This window comes from Alternaria triticimaculans (genome assembly GCF_023758025.1).
Source record: "Alternaria triticimaculans strain BMP 0046 chromosome Unknown scaffold_6, whole genome shotgun sequence".
Taxonomy (NCBI): domain Eukaryota; kingdom Fungi; phylum Ascomycota; class Dothideomycetes; order Pleosporales; family Pleosporaceae; genus Alternaria; species Alternaria triticimaculans.
In genome coordinates this window covers 1,302,866-1,320,216 of record NW_026055963.1, presented here as the reverse complement: position 1 = coordinate 1,320,216, position 17,351 = coordinate 1,302,866, and the positions used below count along the sequence as shown (strand labels likewise).

General features: G+C 54.0%; 7 protein-coding genes across 7 annotated transcripts; 5 read left to right on the top strand and 2 right to left on the bottom strand.

The window, feature by feature from the left end:
• Window positions 1–882: 882 nt before the first annotated feature.
• J4E78_005301 (uncharacterized protein) lies at window positions 883–3,105 on the top strand (the record flags this gene model as incomplete). Its single annotated transcript, XM_049365922.1, has 5 exons — window positions 883–1,049; window positions 1,103–1,219; window positions 1,278–1,467; window positions 1,521–2,616; window positions 2,669–3,105. 5 exons carry the CDS (start codon window positions 883–885, stop codon window positions 3,103–3,105), a joined length of 2,007 nt encoding a protein of 668 aa, XP_049222637.1.
• Window positions 3,106–4,308: 1,203 nt separating this feature from the next.
• On the top strand, window positions 4,309–6,209 carry J4E78_005300 (uncharacterized protein; the record flags this gene model as incomplete). The annotated part of the gene is made up of 2 exons (XM_049365921.1): window positions 4,309–4,934; window positions 5,072–6,209. The coding sequence occupies 2 exons, from the start codon at window positions 4,309–4,311 to the stop codon at window positions 6,207–6,209; spliced, it is 1,764 nt and encodes a 587-aa protein (XP_049222636.1).
• Window positions 6,210–7,409: 1,200 nt separating this feature from the next.
• Window positions 7,410–8,210, bottom strand: J4E78_005299 (uncharacterized protein; the record flags this gene model as incomplete). The annotated part of the gene is made up of 1 exon (XM_049365920.1): window positions 7,410–8,210. One exon carries the CDS (start codon window positions 8,208–8,210, stop codon window positions 7,410–7,412), a length of 801 nt encoding a protein of 266 aa, XP_049222635.1.
• Window positions 8,211–9,040: 830 nt separating this feature from the next.
• Window positions 9,041–10,823, top strand: J4E78_005298 (uncharacterized protein; the record flags this gene model as incomplete). Its single annotated transcript, XM_049365919.1, has 2 exons — window positions 9,041–9,338; window positions 9,430–10,823. 2 exons carry the CDS (start codon window positions 9,041–9,043, stop codon window positions 10,821–10,823), a joined length of 1,692 nt encoding a protein of 563 aa, XP_049222634.1.
• Window positions 10,824–12,403: 1,580 nt separating this feature from the next.
• J4E78_005297 (uncharacterized protein) lies at window positions 12,404–13,289 on the top strand (the record flags this gene model as incomplete). Its single annotated transcript, XM_049365918.1, has 2 exons — window positions 12,404–12,862; window positions 12,918–13,289. The coding sequence occupies 2 exons, from the start codon at window positions 12,404–12,406 to the stop codon at window positions 13,287–13,289; spliced, it is 831 nt and encodes a 276-aa protein (XP_049222633.1).
• Window positions 13,290–13,852: 563 nt separating this feature from the next.
• J4E78_005296 (uncharacterized protein) lies at window positions 13,853–14,869 on the bottom strand (the record flags this gene model as incomplete). The annotated part of the gene is made up of 3 exons (XM_049365917.1): window positions 13,853–14,243; window positions 14,294–14,688; window positions 14,735–14,869. 3 exons carry the CDS (start codon window positions 14,867–14,869, stop codon window positions 13,853–13,855), a joined length of 921 nt encoding a protein of 306 aa, XP_049222632.1.
• An 837-nt stretch (window positions 14,870–15,706) lies between these two features.
• J4E78_005295 (uncharacterized protein) lies at window positions 15,707–16,703 on the top strand (the record flags this gene model as incomplete). The annotated part of the gene is made up of 2 exons (XM_049365916.1): window positions 15,707–16,183; window positions 16,233–16,703. 2 exons carry the CDS (start codon window positions 15,707–15,709, stop codon window positions 16,701–16,703), a joined length of 948 nt encoding a protein of 315 aa, XP_049222631.1.
• Between the last annotated feature and the right edge of the window lie 648 nt (window positions 16,704–17,351).

Below are 17,351 nucleotides of genomic sequence, written 5' to 3'. Positions count from 1 at the left end.
AATGGGGCCTTATGCAATGTCCGGAGACGAAGATGTTCGGAGAAGATGGTGAGGGGGCCGGGACAAAAGATGCGAAGTGGCAGGCTGGGGAGTGGGCAGACGTACCTGGATTTGTTGAGGCTTGACACACGGTCTGCAGAGGGTTAAGAGGAACTGCTGGCAAGATTGAGTTGTCAGACGGCTTGGGAGGAGCTTGAGAAAGCGGTCTGATGTTTTTTCTGCGTGTTGAGCACTGAGGGCGGGCAGCGGATGCAGGGCTAAGGCACTGGGCGCACGGCGGGCCTATCACGGCGAGGACACCCCACCAGGGGTACAGCAGCTGCGGATGCCCTACACGACCCACGACGAGATATCAACGACCCGAACACACGCTTCCCGGGGGATTTTCCGCGATAACACCTTCCAGAAAGCGCCAGCGCGGTGCATTGAAGCCCCATCTATTACCAACACCCCCAATTCCGAGGTGCGACGCTGCGGTGCAGACATTCGGGTCCCCGTTCACCGCTCGGGACTTGGGGTTAGCGCCACACGCATCTAGTTCGTGCAGGGGATATCACTCTCCAGCTCAACACCGCCAAAAGTAAGGGCCAAACTTCGGAAAGAATCGCTGCTCCCTCTTCGCAACCTTCTCCCCATCCATCCAAGTACTCTGCTCTGCCCTCAGCACGGCATTGCATCCATAAGGTAAGTCACTCGCTCGCTCCTTCCCTAGCCCTTGTTGAGCTCCATCCCACCTGCCCGCTCTTGCGTGCCTGCCCCAACAGCTCCGAAGCATTTTTTCCCACGCGAAATACCCCGACCGCCAACCTTATCTGCTCGTCACAACGCCCGTTCCGAGCCAGACTGACCCTCCCGCCTCTCTAGAATTAATCGACCTTCACAATGCCTTCCGCAGCACCCCCCAACGGGAGCGTCCCAGCGCAGGCGGCCACCTCGAGCGACGGCCTCTCCGCCAACGACAACATCCGTCGTTTCGCTGCCCCCAGCCGGCCCATGAGCCCCCCGGCCTCGCACACGCTCTTCCATCCCAAGACACGATGCTTCGTCTAGTAAGACCACGCCTGCAAAATACCGGAGCGCGGCTCTAACACAATGTGAACAGCGGACTGCAGCCCCGTGCCGTCCAGGGCATGCTCGACTTCGACTTCATCTGCAAGCGCAAGCAGCCCTCCGTCGCCGGTATCATCTACACATTCGGCGGTCAATTCGTCAGCAAAATGTACGTAGTCGTCAATACCCCGACATGCCCCGCCAAGCATCCGACTCACACAACACAGGTACTGGGGAACCAGCGAGACTCTGCTGCCCGTCTACCAGACAGTCGAGAAGGCCGTTGGCAAGCACAATGATGTTGACACGGTTGTCAACTTCGCCTCGTCGCGCTCAGTCTTCCAGTCCACCATGGAGCTGATGGAATTCCCTCAGATCAAGTGCATTGCCATCATTGCTGAGGGTGTACCCGAGCGAGTAAGTTCCAACCGCAGCAAAAACTACTCTTAACAGCCACTGACTTGCACTAGCGTGCGCGTGAGATCCTCCACGTTGCCCAGAAGAAGGGCATCACCATCATCGGCCCGGCCACCGTCGGAGGCATCAAGCCCGGTGCGTTCAAGATCGGTAACACTGGCGGTATGATGGACAACATCGTTGCCTCCAAGCTCTACCGCCCTGGTTCCGTCTCATATGTCTCCAAGTCCGGAGGTATGTCCAACGAGCTGAACAACATTATCGCAAACACTACCGATGGTGTGCTCGAGGGTGTTGCCATTGGTGGTGACAGGTACCCCGGTACCACCTTCATCGACCACGTTCTCCGATACCAGGCCGACCCCGACTGCAAGATCATTGTCCTGCTCGGTGAGGTTGGTGGTGTTGAGGAATACCGCGTCATTGAGGCTGTCAAGTCTGGCCAGGTCAACAAGCCCATTGTTGCGTGGGCCATCGGTACCGTTGCTGGTATGCTCAAGACCGAGGTCCAGTTCGGTCACGCTGGTTCTTTCGCCAACTCTCAGCTCGAGACTGCGGCAACCAAGAACAAGACCATGAGGGAAGCTGGCATCTACGTCCCCGAGACCTTCGAGGAGATGCCCGGCACTCTTGCCCAGGTCTACCAGAAGCTCGTCAAGGACGGCACCATCAAGCCCAAGCCTGAGCCCGTTGTACCCAAGATCCCCATCGACTACTCATGGGCGCAGGAGCTCGGTCTCATCCGAAAGCCCGCTGCTTTCATTTCCACCATCTCTGACGACCGTGGTCAAGAGCTTCTGTACGCTGGTATGCCCATCTCTGATGTCTTCAGGGAGGAGATCGGTATCGGTGGTGTCATGTCACTGCTGTGGTTCCGTCGCCGCCTGCCCAACTACGCCAGCCGTTTCCTCGAGATGGTTCTCATGTTGACTGCCGATCACGGTCCAGCTGTGTCTGGTGCCATGAACACCATCATCACTACCCGTGCTGGCAAGGACCTCATCAGTGCCTTGGTCTCTGGTCTCTTGACCATTGGATCGCGCTTCGGTGGTGCGCTCGACGGCGCCGCTGAGGAGTTCAGCAAGGCCTTTGACAAGGGCCTCAGCCCTCGTGACTTCGTTGACACAATGAGGAAGGAGAACAAGCTCAGTAAGTCGCCTAAGCTGAAAGCCATATTTTTACAGCAGCTAACGTCTATCAGTTCCCGGTATTGGTCACAGGATCAAGTCGCGTAACAACCCCGATCTTCGTGTCGAGCTCGTCAAGGAGTACGTCAAGAAGAACTTCCCCAGCACCAAGCTGCTCGACTACGCGCTTGCCGTCGAGTCGGTGACCACATCGAAGAAGGACAACCTGATTCTCAACGTTGACGGCTGCATCGCTGTCTGCTTCGTTGACCTTGTTCGCAACGGTGGTGCTTTCACCCAAGAGGAGGCTGAGGACTACCTGAAGATGGGTGTCCTTAACGGTCTCTTCGTCCTTGGCCGAAGTATCGGTCTCATTGCCCATTTCCTTGACCAGAAGAGGCTGCGCACTGGTCTTTACAGACATCCCTGGGACGACATCACCTACCTCCTGCCCTCGCTGCAGGCTGGTGGTGCGCCAGGTGCCGAGGGCCGTGTTGAAGTTACGTTGTAGAGTCATGGTTTGGAAAAGGCAAGGGTATATCCGGTTCTAGTCGCTTGATTGCGGACCCAAACTGGCGTTTTGAGCGTGGTAGACGAAGGTCTTCCGCAGCATCGTAGGGCCATTGTAGCAATACCCGCCCGCTGTTGGCGGACATATATTATTTAATGTCAAACGAACAAGCAATGCGAGTTCCACGTGCCACGTGCCATGTCTTGATACGGATGGGTCGGCAGCACTTTTTCAGCCCTGTGGGCGGCCTAACGTAGTACTCTGATCCATTTTTAGCCACCCTACATTCCGCTCGAAGAAGCAAACCCTTCGTCTGTTCGCCGCAATAATTTTCACCAACATGAATCCTGAAACGGCGACATCTGGAAGATGAAGTCGCCCACGATAGAAGGAAAATTATCCATCCGGTTGAATCAAGGCTTAAATGCAAGTAAGGCAGACTCATGTTCTGTACCGTTGACCCACAAAAACATGGTGTGGCAGTATCGTATGTTTCCTCATTGTACCTGATGTGCCGAGTCCCGCTCACCGGTATCCCGGTCACGACCACGAGAAGCGTTAGTAAATCTCTTAGGCTAACTGGACGTAGGATAGCGGCCAACACACTCGTGCGAGAGAATCATTCTTCATAGGATCTGGGCGCCCGCTGTCAGCACCCAGCCACCCCGTTGATTTTTGCAGGATTCGATGCGCCCCAAAGCCATACCTATAGTCTTGGCATCCACCATGGTCTCGTTGAATACGGCTAAAACGGATGCTGTGTAACCAAGGAACCGCAAAGTTTTGGTTCATGCATCGATGATGCCTTTGCACGGATGTCTATCCGTCTGCAATATTTGGCTCGAGGCAGTCATGAACATGTCATAGTTGTTCAGCAAGGCTGCAGCTTCAGTCACGCCGCGGCCCTACATGCGGCGCGTACAGAGTTGTGAGTTCTTCCGCGTCGCTTACATTAGGCGTTCAGCCGCTATCGTTATTGGGGGCCACGGACTGTTCGCTTCTTTGTGCTGGCGGGTAAGGTGCCTGGCTGCCTTGGAAATAAGCATGGGTATCTAGTTCTGCATGCGAGCTGCCGCAGGGAATAAGTAGAGATGTGATCCCGGGGTTCAGTTGGTGTTCAGCCTTGTCGCTGGTATTATCGTCACCAACAAGCACCATCGTCATCGTTTTGGTGTTGAGGTACCACACCAACATACTCTCGCAATGTTCACACGCACCATCGTCGCCGCCATGGCTTCGGCTTCGCTGGCTGGCGCTCAGAGTTCAGACTCGGAACATACACTTGCTGCTTTCGCTTTCGTTCGCACGGGAGAACGGACACCCATCTTGCGCAATAATACCCAGACTCTTACCAATCTCGGCGCGACCCAAATGCATGCGCTTGGTCAAAAGTTCAGATCAAAGTTTGTTTCCGGTCCCGAGTCTATTGCGGGACTATCAGAGGATGTCCTGAACAACGACCAGATTTGGGTTCAGACTCTCGATGCGCCATACCTGGTTTCGTCGGCGCAAGCCTTCATGCAAGGTCTTTACCCACCACATGACATCAGCAACGCAACTGGTGATAACACGGGTGTCCTTGCTGACGGCACTTCGGTCGACTACCCACTCAACGGATATCAGTACGCTAGCATTCATGCTGCGAATGTGTACGACCCAGTTTCGAGACTTGTATCTGGAGCTGGACAATGTCCACAAGGACAAACCGACGCACTGAAATACTTCACGACTCAAGAATACCGGGATGCCGAGTATTTGGCAGACAACAGTGAACTGTACAAGAACCTCACTCTGGATTGGTTCGAAGGCCACGTCAATCAAGATGAACTGTAAGTACGATTGGAGACGGAATACGTCTTGGACTTTCGCCTTCTATTTTATGGTCTTCTCCTACCCCTGCCCTACCTTCTCTGGTGCAGAGCTTATTCAGTACTGTCATGTGATTCAAATACTGACATTGACACAGGTCATATATGTATGCACTTGAACTGGCAGACTACTTATCATACCAATACATGCACAACGCTAGTATCTACAAGACCCTAGCAAACAATGAGTCCGGCTTATACGATACGCTCCGATCCCGCGCCGACGAAGTAGCCTGGTATCTCTACGGCAACACCTCAGCCTCCGACACCAGCAACCGAGCCATCGGCGGCAAAACGCTCGCCGGCTCGATCCAAAACACCTTCGACATGCTCGTATCTGGCAAGAACAACAGCGCCGGCGATCTCAGCAGCGCAGGCCAGATCAGCACGCCCAGCCCACTCACCTTCTTCTTCGGCGAACAAGACGCCATGATGAGCCTCATGTCCTTAATGATGCTCGACACACAGTCCGCCGAATTCAAATCCATCCCACCCTACGGCTCCGCCATGATATTCGAACTCTTCAGCACCAGCTCCAACACAGCCATGCCCAGCGACCCCGACGACCTCTGGGTACGCTTCTACTTCCACAACGGCACAGACGCAGACGACAAGCCACTGCAATCCTTTTCCATGTTCAACAACGGGCGTTCCAAGACAGACATGCGATACACAGAGTTCGAAAGACTCTTCAGCACCATCTCCATGCAGGGCCTAAGCGACTGGTGCGAAACCTGCAGCACAGGAGCTTTCTTTTGCCGCGGCGCAGACGGCAGCGGCGTCACGCTCGTTGTCCCCGCTGCCCACGAACGACCAAGTAAAGACGGCGTCTCCCCCGTCGTCGGCGGCGTAATCGGTGCCGTCATTTCTCTCGTCGTAGCAGGCCTCCTCTTCGCCCTCGCCATGCTACTCACTGGACTCCGCTTCCACCGCGTCGAGCACCGTCTTGGTGGCAACCGTAGTCAGAAATCGGATCTTGGTGGCTTCAAGGGCTCGGCGAAGTTGGCGTCGGATCCGGATGTTCGTCTTGCCGGGAACGGGGTGCCGCCTGCGACGAATAACGCGGGGATTGTTAGTTTTGGTGGGGATGGGAAGAGGGGGCATGAGAGGGTGGGGAGTTGGGAGCTGAGACAGAAGGAGTTTGGGAAGGATGTTGGGGATGTGAGTCCCAGGAGTAGTTTTGGGGGGATTGATGGCGTTGCTGTTAGGGGGGTTGAGCCAAGGGATCAGGTGTGAGTCGCGACTGACTGAGATGAGGTGGTGACTGAAAAGTATGTTTGGTTGGATTTGGATACCCTCTTTACGACACGAGTATGATGGCTATTTGAAAGAGGAGGAGGAAAGAGAGGGCCTGGTATGGGCTTTTGTTTCATACGATCTTGATACCCGGTTTTCCCATGCGTGGGAAACCATTGTAGGTTTATGTCTTTATGAACACGACACTCGCTTTACGAATTAGAGAACGCAAACGTTCCTAACATATCCTCTCACCTTACTTGCGCTCTTACTCACACATCGTACTGTGCTTTATCTTGTCTCACTCACCACTCTCCATGCATTCAGATGCCATCTATCATTCATCAACCTCACCCAAGAATACTCTACACATCCTCTCCAACTACCCATCTCACCATCGATCAAGTCAACGCAGAATGCGTAGTCCAATGGTCAAGACGTCCACGCTAAACAATCCACTACTGAGTAGTCCTTTGTCCTGTCGGGCCTGCAGGACCGCGGCAAGGGCGTGTGACGGTGAAAACCGCCGCGGGAGTCGTGTGGGAGATGCTAGTTCGAGTCTAGCCGCGTTCATAATATCTTCTTTTTGCTGTTGCTGATATACTTAGGCATGTGAGAGTAAGGACGAGAAGATATCGATATAGATAGAGAGTTGGACCCATGAGAAGATAGTATACGGGTATTCTATTCTGGGTGCGATCTTTTTGTGTCAAGTGCTACCTGAGACATTGCTGCTTACATACTGTCTAATCTCCTCTTACTTTACATGAGCTGCAAGTCTCCATCTAGATGTTGTTCGTTCTGGACGGTTCTACCTCGAAGACAGGGTTGTTTCAAGCAACATTGTCTTCTGGCTAGACATGTTGGACTCAGTCGTTATCCTAATCTCTTGAATGATTGGCTTGAGATGATGTCGTCCAAGTAGAACGACACCAATCTTAATATGGGAATGACAGCACAGAGTATGGTAGAACAAAGTGACATGGAAAAGCTTATATAATCTCATTGAAGGCATATACAGATATGAGTGACCACACAATTCAGCCGCATGCTGTACCGCTAAACTCCTTACGAACGCCATATCGTGGCAAAATCCACACAAGCAAGCCTGTGCCAAAGCACATTCGTATTTTCCGCCCATGAACATCAGGAACCACCGTATTATCCACAAAGAAACGAAGACACGAGCTCATCTCTTCCTCATCTCAGCAGCTGCCCTGCGATTCCAACGGCCACTCCCGCTGTCATCAGGTAGTCGGCACACCGCGCTCTCTTCGCCGCATTCCCTTGGCCATCAAAAGCCGCACAAGCCTCGACGGTAAGCTGCGAGCAGCCCAGACTGCTGAGACTGGAGCAGATGCTCTGAGCGGACTGGAGGCCGACACTGGGAATGGCGGTAATGGTAGCGCCGCCGCCGTTGGGGGCCGAGATGGTGACGCCAGCCGCGCCGTTGGCTAGAGCAGTCGTACAACTTGCAGCATCGCTTTGGCAGCTTGTATAAGCGGACGAGCAGGCAGCTGCGTTGGTGTAAGTCGTCGGTATGTACGGGAAAGGGTAGAATTGGTTCTGTACCGTGCTTCCGTGGTTTGCGCCATTTGTTTCCTGCACGAAGGGCTGCTCCCCGGTTGTGGATGCGATTACGAAGGAGACGGTCGAGGTGGCCGAGGGGTTCGCGCCGGTGGGGACTGCGCCGATGGCTCCTGTGCAGGCGACGCCTTGGGGACAGCATGCTACGTGGCCGGCCTGGTCGGCTGAGCAGACGGCTGTTCGTGGGCAGCAGAGTCCTGGCGCGCCAAGGCCGGCGCAGTTGAAGTAGGAAGTCGCGCACGCATTGCCTTGTCGCTTGAGCAGTTCGAGGTTGCCGTCGGCGGGAGATGTCTCCATGGCCTCGTATACGGGGGTCGGTAATGGCGCAACGGCGGCCTCGAAGTCGCCGTAGACATTGGGTGCGGCGAGCGCGGCGAGCGGCGCAAGCAGTAGCGGGGCGAAGAATGTGCGCATTGTGAGATTATGGATGTTGGTCGTTCGTGAGGCAAGGTGTGCGGCTTGCGCCGGGGAGTGGTGATGTCGTACGGGGCCGGCTTGTTGTTGGGACGGCTACGGCTATCGAAGTAGTAGTGGCTGGGCGCTGTTTGCATGAGCTTGGGACCGATGTATGCCAATTACTAACTCACAATTGGAAGCGCAGTGCAGTCGACGGTCGCAGTACGGGCTGGCAGGTGTCGAGATGTCGTGGGCATCAAAGTCGGTGCGGCTGTGTGGTATGCGCCAAGCAAGGTGCGTTGTAACGGCAACGCGGTCCAAGCATCCAATCGGACTATAGTACGTCATGCACATGGCACGTTCTCGTCCTGGCCCGCGATACGGGACGGCGGGCCCTGATGATCTCTTCCTTTTACTTTGGCCCTGCTTTTCTGCTACACCGCTTACCACACTTTGCCCGCGTCTTTGGTATACGATCCCAACCATAGCTTCACCTCGGCGGCTGTGAGGTAAAAGCGCAGTCACGTGAAGCATTTATCTAACCATCAGTGTGAAAGTGCATCGGCACTATGCTTGTTCAATGTTTTTAGGGCAAGGCATCAGTCACCCTACGCTTTGTTGTGGTGATAGACATTGTGGCTGTGCTGGAATAGTTCAAGATGAGTCGAATTGAGCAGCGCCGCGCTAGTTAAACCATCTGCGAATGCGCACCCCAAATAAAGATCTGTCACCAGACTATGTAGTCAAACAGTTCTCCACCATTATACGTTAATCTCGCAAACAACTATCGCTTCCCTTTCGAGATCGTGTTACTCCATCGAACCCAAACTCTCAACCACAGTGCGAAGATGCCCGCCATACGTCTGACTCTCGCATCAAATGCAAACCAATCAACGAAATGCCCAATCCTTGTACCCGCTTCCGCGTCCACTAACCCCACAGCTTCGTCTTCTGTGCGAGCGCTTGTCTTCAAGAGTGCGCAGGCAAAACTGCGTGTAAAGAAACCTACTCGTGTCTTTGTCGGACGCAGCGGGCAAGAGCTTGTATCTGAAGCAGATTGGAAGAGCAACATTAATAACGATGTCGTATTGCTCGTCTCAGCGGGAGAAGACTATGTTGGTGCGAGGAAAGTATCAGGGGTGCATGGTAAGTAGCACTGACGTTTGAGCAAGTTTGCGCTCAATATCTGTGCTTACCCCCTTCCGTATTACGATCAATCACTGACACAATATAATAGCCGAAGCAAACCCACAATGCCCTGTTGAAGTATTAGCATCTGAAGCAACCCTCATTGAACCGCTAGCTTTAACTCAGCTGGAAACCACCGCGCGCACGCTTCCGGGCATCATACACGCCGTTGGTCAACCCGATCTCCACCCAGGCACCAAGTTCCCCATCGGCGCAGTCTTTGCTTCGAAGGGATGGATCCATCCTCCTCTCATCGGTGGCGATATCGGATGTGGTATGGCCTGGTACAAAACAAAACTCAACAGAAGCCAGGTTGATGGGAACAAAGGCAAGAATGTTGCTAATCAGCTTCGAGGACTAGAGGGTGCCTGGCGCAACCAAGCCTACCGAGAGAAATGGCTGTTGGACGAAGACAACTGTAGCATCTCCGCCGGTGAACAGTGGGACGCTGCTCTGGGCACCATAGGAGCTGGGAATCACTTTGCCGAGATCCAGGTCGTCGAGGAATCGGGATTTGCCAAATCGGACGATGGACTCCATCAAGATGATGTCGTCCTGCTGGTCCACTCGGGATCACGAGGACTAGGAGGCAGCATTCTCAAGAAGTACACAACCGACTCACGCACAAGCTTTCCGGACGATAGCGAGGACGCCAATGCATACCTGGAGGAGCACAACAAGGCCTGCGAGTGGGCGAAGGCGAACCGGGATCTGATTGCTCTGCGATTCCTTGCATGTCTTGAGCCTAGCAACGAAGACTGGCAGCTGGGCGACTCGGACGCCAGCGACTCCGGCGAAGAGGGCATAAAGATGATCGCGACAGCCAAAGCGGCACTGAAGAAGCGCAAGGTAGTTGACATCTGGCACAACAACGTCGAGTGCGTGGCATGGCCTCCACCTGCCCCATCTCCACCCGCGGAGGATTCTACTCCTGACTTCAGTCTGACCGAGGGGCTGAACAAGATGGCACTTCGCGATGACAACACCTCAAAAGAATATGTGTTCCTCCATAGAAAAGGCGCAGCCCCGACATACGACCCCAAAACTCAGTTGCCGCTCGGTCTCCTTCCACTGCCCGGTTCCCGGAGCACCGCCACGCTCATCCTCCAGCCAACATTCTCGGAAGCCAACTCATGGGGCCTTAAAAACGGACTTTCGCTGGCCCATGGCGCAGGACGAGCCATGTCTCGGGCAAAGGCTCTCCAGACCCTGGGTAAGAAGTACAAAGGCATCAACCTCTTGGAGCCGAATGCAGAAGACCCAGAAGGCACGTGGGTTATCTGTGACGAGAAAGACCTTGTCTTTGAAGAAGCTCCATGGGCATACAAAACCGTTCAGGATGTCGCAGCGGATCTGGTCGCTGCCGGTGCAGCGAAAATAATCGGTTGGTGCTGTCCTAGAGTCAGCTACAAGGTTCGGAAAGAATTGGATCTACTGAGGTAGCCCCATCCTCGATGCGCTAAATTTACGTGGAACAGATCGTTCTCCACCGGGCATGCCGCGATCCGTATGGATGCCGGTATTTGAGTAGGTAGGGTACCCAAGCGTCCTGCGCAATATGCGAAAGGGTAATGATGAGTATGTAATTTCGATGTTTCCATATCACTCTGCATCAGATAGATGCAGCAACCCTGTCTTTTCCCACTTCAACCGCTTCTCGTCAATTTCCTCTGCTTCCCACGCCTCCTCCTTCTACATCATCTCATCTCATCTCGATCTCGAGTCACACCCGTCTTTGCCGTGCCGTGCAACCTTGTCCACCGCCTCTCTGCCTCAGTAAAACACAGGAAATCGCATCTGATACACCCGCGCCAGGAACGCATGTTTGGTCTATTTGCGTCGATAAGCGCGACAACGAGAGTTTTGTGTGGAATGTTTGTTCCCTTAGGGACTCGGCTAGTGGAAAGGGTGCAACACGCAAGCGCCATGCCACTGTATGGGGTAAATTTGGATCTGTACCAAGACTGTTAGATCCGACTAGCGCTGCAGTAGTCAAAGCTTGGTATGTTGGCGGCAGAAGGGACATCTGCGACAGCCTGACCCTCTCTTCCTCAGAGAATCTGCATCAGCAAGCGACGACACGACAAAAACACTGCAACTCTTCGTAGCCTCCAGCCTACGTGGCAGTATGACTCCTACTTCCCAGCCCCAAGATGTAGCCCCCATTGGCGCATACAGAAAACTGAGCTGGCTGGGGCCAAGTCTGACAAACTCCACACCAGGCTCAGCCCTGGCCTCAGGAACAAGGCCCGCCCCCGCAATGATTGGCCGGCAAAGCGCCCATGCGTCTTGGTGTTTCGAAACGGCGAAGCGGGCGCGCATCCTTTAGCGCAAAAACGGCAAACAACACCTGGTTTCATGCAATAACGAAGGCAGTCTTTGTTCGCGGCGGCCAATCAGCCGGAGCGAACCGGCAGAAAAGAGGGTTCCGTAGTGGGTTTGCGTGCAAGTGACGGCGCGCAAGGCTTTGCGGGAAATGGGCGTTGGATCAGATGGATGCGTGATGGGACTTTCTTGGTGTGTGACGCCCCAACCACCGGTGCATGGTGCCTGCTGCGCCTCTACCCGGCAGGAAAAGATTATATAGTGTTTGCCAGCCGCCAGCTTCCTGAGGAATCATCCCTTTTGCAAGCAAGCCCCCTTCACTGGTTTTTCCTACAGTTCATTGTCTGCCAACAGAGTCTTTCGCTTTGCTTATCAGCGTTCGCTATAATATTCGGTATGTAATCACAGTCCCTCGAGCGGTTTGCGCTTTCCCAATTCCCATTCCATTCCTACCCGGGTGCCGTTCGTGGAACTTTCCGTTTGCATATTTGTTCGACAAGGTTCTATCGCGCTTTCCCCTCTCGCACTTCAATTGCGCGGATCTCATATAAACACACTTGGCGCCTCCACTTCATTTGCCTGATCACTCAGTTACTTCGCTCATCTACTCTTCCTCTCCACCTGCACTCGCTAAACAATTCCCACAGTCGAGTCTCAACTTCATTCTTTCACAAGAAACCACCAGCCACACATTCAAAATGCTTGTCTCAATCATCTCCGTTCTGGCCGCGGCCACCGCTGTCGCCGCCCAAGGCACTCCCGCTCCCGTCGTAATGGGCAACCCCATGGGCGCCAAGTACGTCGGTACTCTTCCCGCCAAAGAGGGCAGCGCTCTCACCGGATCCATCGAGGCCACCACCGGCGCCGACGGCAAGGGCGTCAAGTTCCAGGTCTCCTTCGCTGGCCTTCCCGAGACTGGCGGTCCTTTCATGTACCACCTCCACGCTAAGCCTGTTCCTTCTGACGGCAACTGCACTGGTACCGGCGCTCATCTGGACCCGTACATGCGCGGCGAGGCTCCTCCCTGCGATGCCACCAAGCCTGAGACCTGCCAGACTGGTGACTTGAGCGGCAAGTACGGAAACGCTACCGAGACCACTTTCTCGGCTGAGTACACCGACTTGTACTCTGCTACTCTGCCTTCAGACCCTGCTTTCGTAAGTTTTGCTCATACGCCATAAGTTGGAAACCCAATTTGCTAATACATCACAGTTCGGCGCCCTGTCCTTCGTTGTCCACCTTAGCAACAAGACCCGTATCGGCTGCGCCAACTTCACCATGGTCTCTGCTGGCGAGGGAGAGGGCTACCCAGCTGCCTCTTCCTCTGCTGCCATGTCTTCCGCCCCAGCCATGTCCTCTGGATACGCCATGCCTCCTACCACTGCCTCATCTGGCTTCGCCATGCCATCCGGCTCGCCTGCTTACAACGCCACCAGCACTGGCATGATGTCGCCCACCACCGGCATGCCCATCCCTCCCAGCTCAGCTTCCGCCTCAGCCCCAGCTGAGTTCAGCGGCGCCGCCGTCAAGGTCGCCGGTGGCGCTGGTGCTCTGCTCGCCGCTGCTGCCGCGCTCGTCTTGTAGAGTGTTCAGATGGAGCACAGGTGCATCATGGAGTTTTCTTCTTTTTCTTCTTTTCGATGTCATTGATACCAGATGGGTCGCTAGGTCGGCTTCATCGCTTCTTTTCGCCAGACACGCGAGGGTCCATTACTTTGGTACCCTTTTTTTCGCATGTGTATAGGGTCATGTTCACGGGGTCACTTCTTCAATAATGTAGTTTGATAATGGGCTAGATATGAGAATGTCACAAATTTGCAAATACTGTTCTTGCGTCCTTGGTTGTCTTCGGTGAATGTTCTGACGTGACTTTGTCAGGGCGCCTCTGTGACGGTGAATCTACATGTTAGTATGCATGGAAACGCTGTACATCATCACTCAGATTGATCAACAGGAAGATGGTGACGTTGGTGACTTGCTCAATTGCAGTCGATGGCCATTTGGCTCATATTCATGTGTAGTACATGAGGGTATCATTCCCCGTCCACGTGTCAACCTCCATCTCGTATCCTACTCGTCCAAAGCTATACAGTAAAGTATGCGCAACTCGAAGTGAGAGCTGTCTAAGCCTTGGCTTTGACAGGTTGTTACTCGGAATCGCTGTCAGGAACCTCGCCACGACCAGACTTCTTAAAGCGCGGTTTGTCCTCGGCAAGCATAAGCTCTTGATCGCGCCCTTCGTATCTCTTGCCGCCGAATTTCCAAGCCACAAACTTCTCTGCGTCCTCGAACTCCTTGAAGCGGACGGTGACGATGCCCTCAGGTTCCAAGTCCCAAATCGTGACCTTGGTGACTTCGCCGATCTTCTTAGCGGGCAGCATCGTATCATCGAAGACATCGCCATAGTTATCCGGGTCGTTCTTCATCACGTCCACGTCGAACATGCCCTTGATGATGACGGTCTTCGCCCATTTGTTCTTCTTGGCCACGAAGGTTTGGGCAACCTCTTCCTCGTTGTCGGACCACTCGTTGAGTTTTCTATATCTCTATCAGTAACAAATTGAGGATAAGCATACTTGCGAACTTACCGGTTGAGCTCTTGCCGGTTACGCTCTGACGCCTTACGATCAGCTCGTGTCAGCTTTGATGCCACCTTGTCTCCATCCTTTTCCTTCTTGTACTCCATGCTGGCGGGCTCAACGCGGATGTTGCCGTGCTTGGTTTCGCCAAGGCGCAGAGGGTAGTCATCCGCTAGCTTGACGGCGTTGACGATGGCCTCTTTCTTGAAGTATACGATCATGGCAGTGCCGTTGAACTTGCCCTCATCATCCTTGTAAAGATTGATGCGAGGCTCGCCGTTGGCGCCCTTGTCGATCATGCCGTATCGTGAGAACTCTTCCTCGAGCTCCGTCTTCGTGGTGTCAGGCGGCAGGTTAGAGATCCAGATCGCCTTGTTCTCCATGACCTTGGCTTTCTTGTTAGGCTGTCTCATGTTAGCGAGTGATCTTGAAGCTTGAGACGCTACTAACCTCGGGTTCCTTCTCGGCCTTTCGCTTCTTGTTGGTCTGAGGCTCTGGTGTGCGATCGGCGGGTGCCGACGGAGAGCGTGAGACAGCCTCACGACCCCCCATGAAGTCGTCTAGGTCTGTAGCGTAACTGGACATGATATCGTTAGAAGATGTCACAGCAAGAGTTCGTGCCAAAGAGGTTCGGCAATAGGTTCGGCAACGGTTTCGCGGCTCAGCAACTGATCAAGGTGCACGTTGGTGAGACGCGCAACTTGTTGTTGTTGTGGTGAAGAGGAGCTCGAGCAGTCGGCGGCAGAAATATTGGGCGGTAAGGTCTGTTTGCGGGACAACGGGCGCTACGGCGTTGATGTTTCTCCGGTGCCGGTAGCAACAAGGGCTGTTGCCTAGCGAAGAAGAGAACTCAGGGCGCTGGGAGTGATGACAGCAGCCTTGGAGGTCGCTGTTGGAGACGCCATGGTTCGTTAGTCTTTCTGAAGGGCAAGCCTTCTAATGCCGCCATGCTCTTTCGGAGGGCGCGGATGAACCTACACAGCGCTGTGCGAGATGTATAGGAGCTCAGAGGCGAGTGAGGTTTGTTGTGCGGACCAGGTGAGGTTTGTGGAAGAGGAGGAGAGGGATGACGATGGCAGGACCGATAGAGTCGCGGAGTGGTGCATGCAGGCCGCCGGCGAATTCCCGCCTAGCGCCGTCAGGGTAAGCTTTAAGCTTCGATCGCAGCAGCCTTAGCCCCGCATGTGCCGACTCAGTGATCACGGTAAAACGCCCATCCGAGGCATGCAATGTAGGACACACGAGACACTCCAGACGCAAGAGGAAACCCTCGAAGATCACTGCGCCCCACCGCCGAGTATATATAGGCGGAACATGTAGCCGCAAGAGTCCAGTATTTCTCCCTGTTCCTGCTCTTGCGACCGTTGCGCACAGCGAAACTGATACACCATGTCTTTAGTCGATATCCTGCTCAGACCCAATATGCGGGACCCGCTTCCTGCGCCCTCGCTGCTCGTGCAGTCTAGCAAGTCGTTCGCCGACAAGCTGAGCCTGACGACGCTTCCGTACCACGTCCACGAGATCCTCCTCGGCTTCCTGGGCTACCATCTCATCCTCCATGTCCTTTCTCCCACCGTTTCGCGACTCGTCTGCCCGAATGTATACAAGAGCTTCAACAAGCGCACGCGACTCAACTGGGACATCCACTGGGTCTCTATGATTCAAGCGCTGTTCATATGCGCCGCTGCGCTGTGGGTCATCTTCAAGGATGAACAGAGGCACGAGATGGACTGGAGGGGCAGACTGTGGGGATATACGCCAGCTAGCGGTATGGTGCAGGGATTCGCAGCTGGGTACTTCCTATGGGATCTCCAAGTGTCCGCGCAATACATCAACATTGCTGGCGTAAGCTCTTTGATCCATGCGATCGGTGCTTTGGCCGTGACCTGCATTGGTTTCGTACGTTCTCTGCTTCCGTACAGCATCACACATACTGACAGTTTTCTAGAAACCCTTTGGAAACTACTACGGCCTCTCCTTCGTCCTCTACGAACTCTCCACCCCGTTCCTCAACGTCCACTGGTTTTGCGACAAGCTCGGAATGACTGGCTCAAAGCTCCAGCTCTACAACGGCATCGCCCTCCTCGTTACCTTCTTCGGCTGTCGCATCGTCTGGGGTTCATACCAGTCTGTGATGATCTATTCAGACATCTACAAGGCGCTCACTATGCCCAAGCCCGAACTCATGAGCTCTCTGCTCGAGGCCCAGAAGTGCGACGGAACCTCCAACAGCAGCATGGGTCTCGATGGACCTGGAAACTGCACAGCTGGCGAGCTGCCCATGTGGCTGGTCTGTGTATACTTGGTGGGCAACACGGCGTTGAGCATGCTCAACTTCTTCTGGTTCTCGCAGATGATCAAGGCTGTTAGGAAGAGGTTTGTACCTGCCGAGGAGACCAAGGCCAAGAAGAGCCAATAAGCATCCTTCTTGACGAATGATGGGATGGGATCAAGAATGCGCAAGTGTCTGGAATGGCGTTCTTGGAGTCGCAGGATGAATGTAATGGATGGACAGGGAAAGAGTGATGATACCCAGCGTTCTTTTGGATAGTTTCTCAAAGTTGATGATACTGAATATGAATTATGCGCTTCAACAGCAGCAATGACGAGCTCGACGATTCTGATATATCCACGCGCTCATGCCCAAAACGAATCGATTCAAAATGGTTATAACTTCTCATAACTTCGCACTCGCAGCACCCATCTTCTCCACCTCCTCCCTCAACACCCTCCTCATCTCCCCCGCCATCTTAGCCCCCTCCTCATCATCCAAATCATCCCTCTGACCCCGTCCAAACATAGTCCAACTCTTATTCTTGATCTCTGGCATCGTCTCCGGACGCGGTATGATGTGGAAATGTACATGAGGTACTACTTGTGCTGCACGTGCTCCTGCAAGTACATATTAGAATACGAGGAGATGGAAAAGGAAGTAAGAAAACATACCGTTATTCTGCACGATATTGTAATCCGTCACGCCCGTTACTTTAGCCACCGTCCGTGCTAGTATCGGTAACCAGAAACCTAGTCGCACAGTCAGTATGTCACTCTTTACCAACAAGTGAGA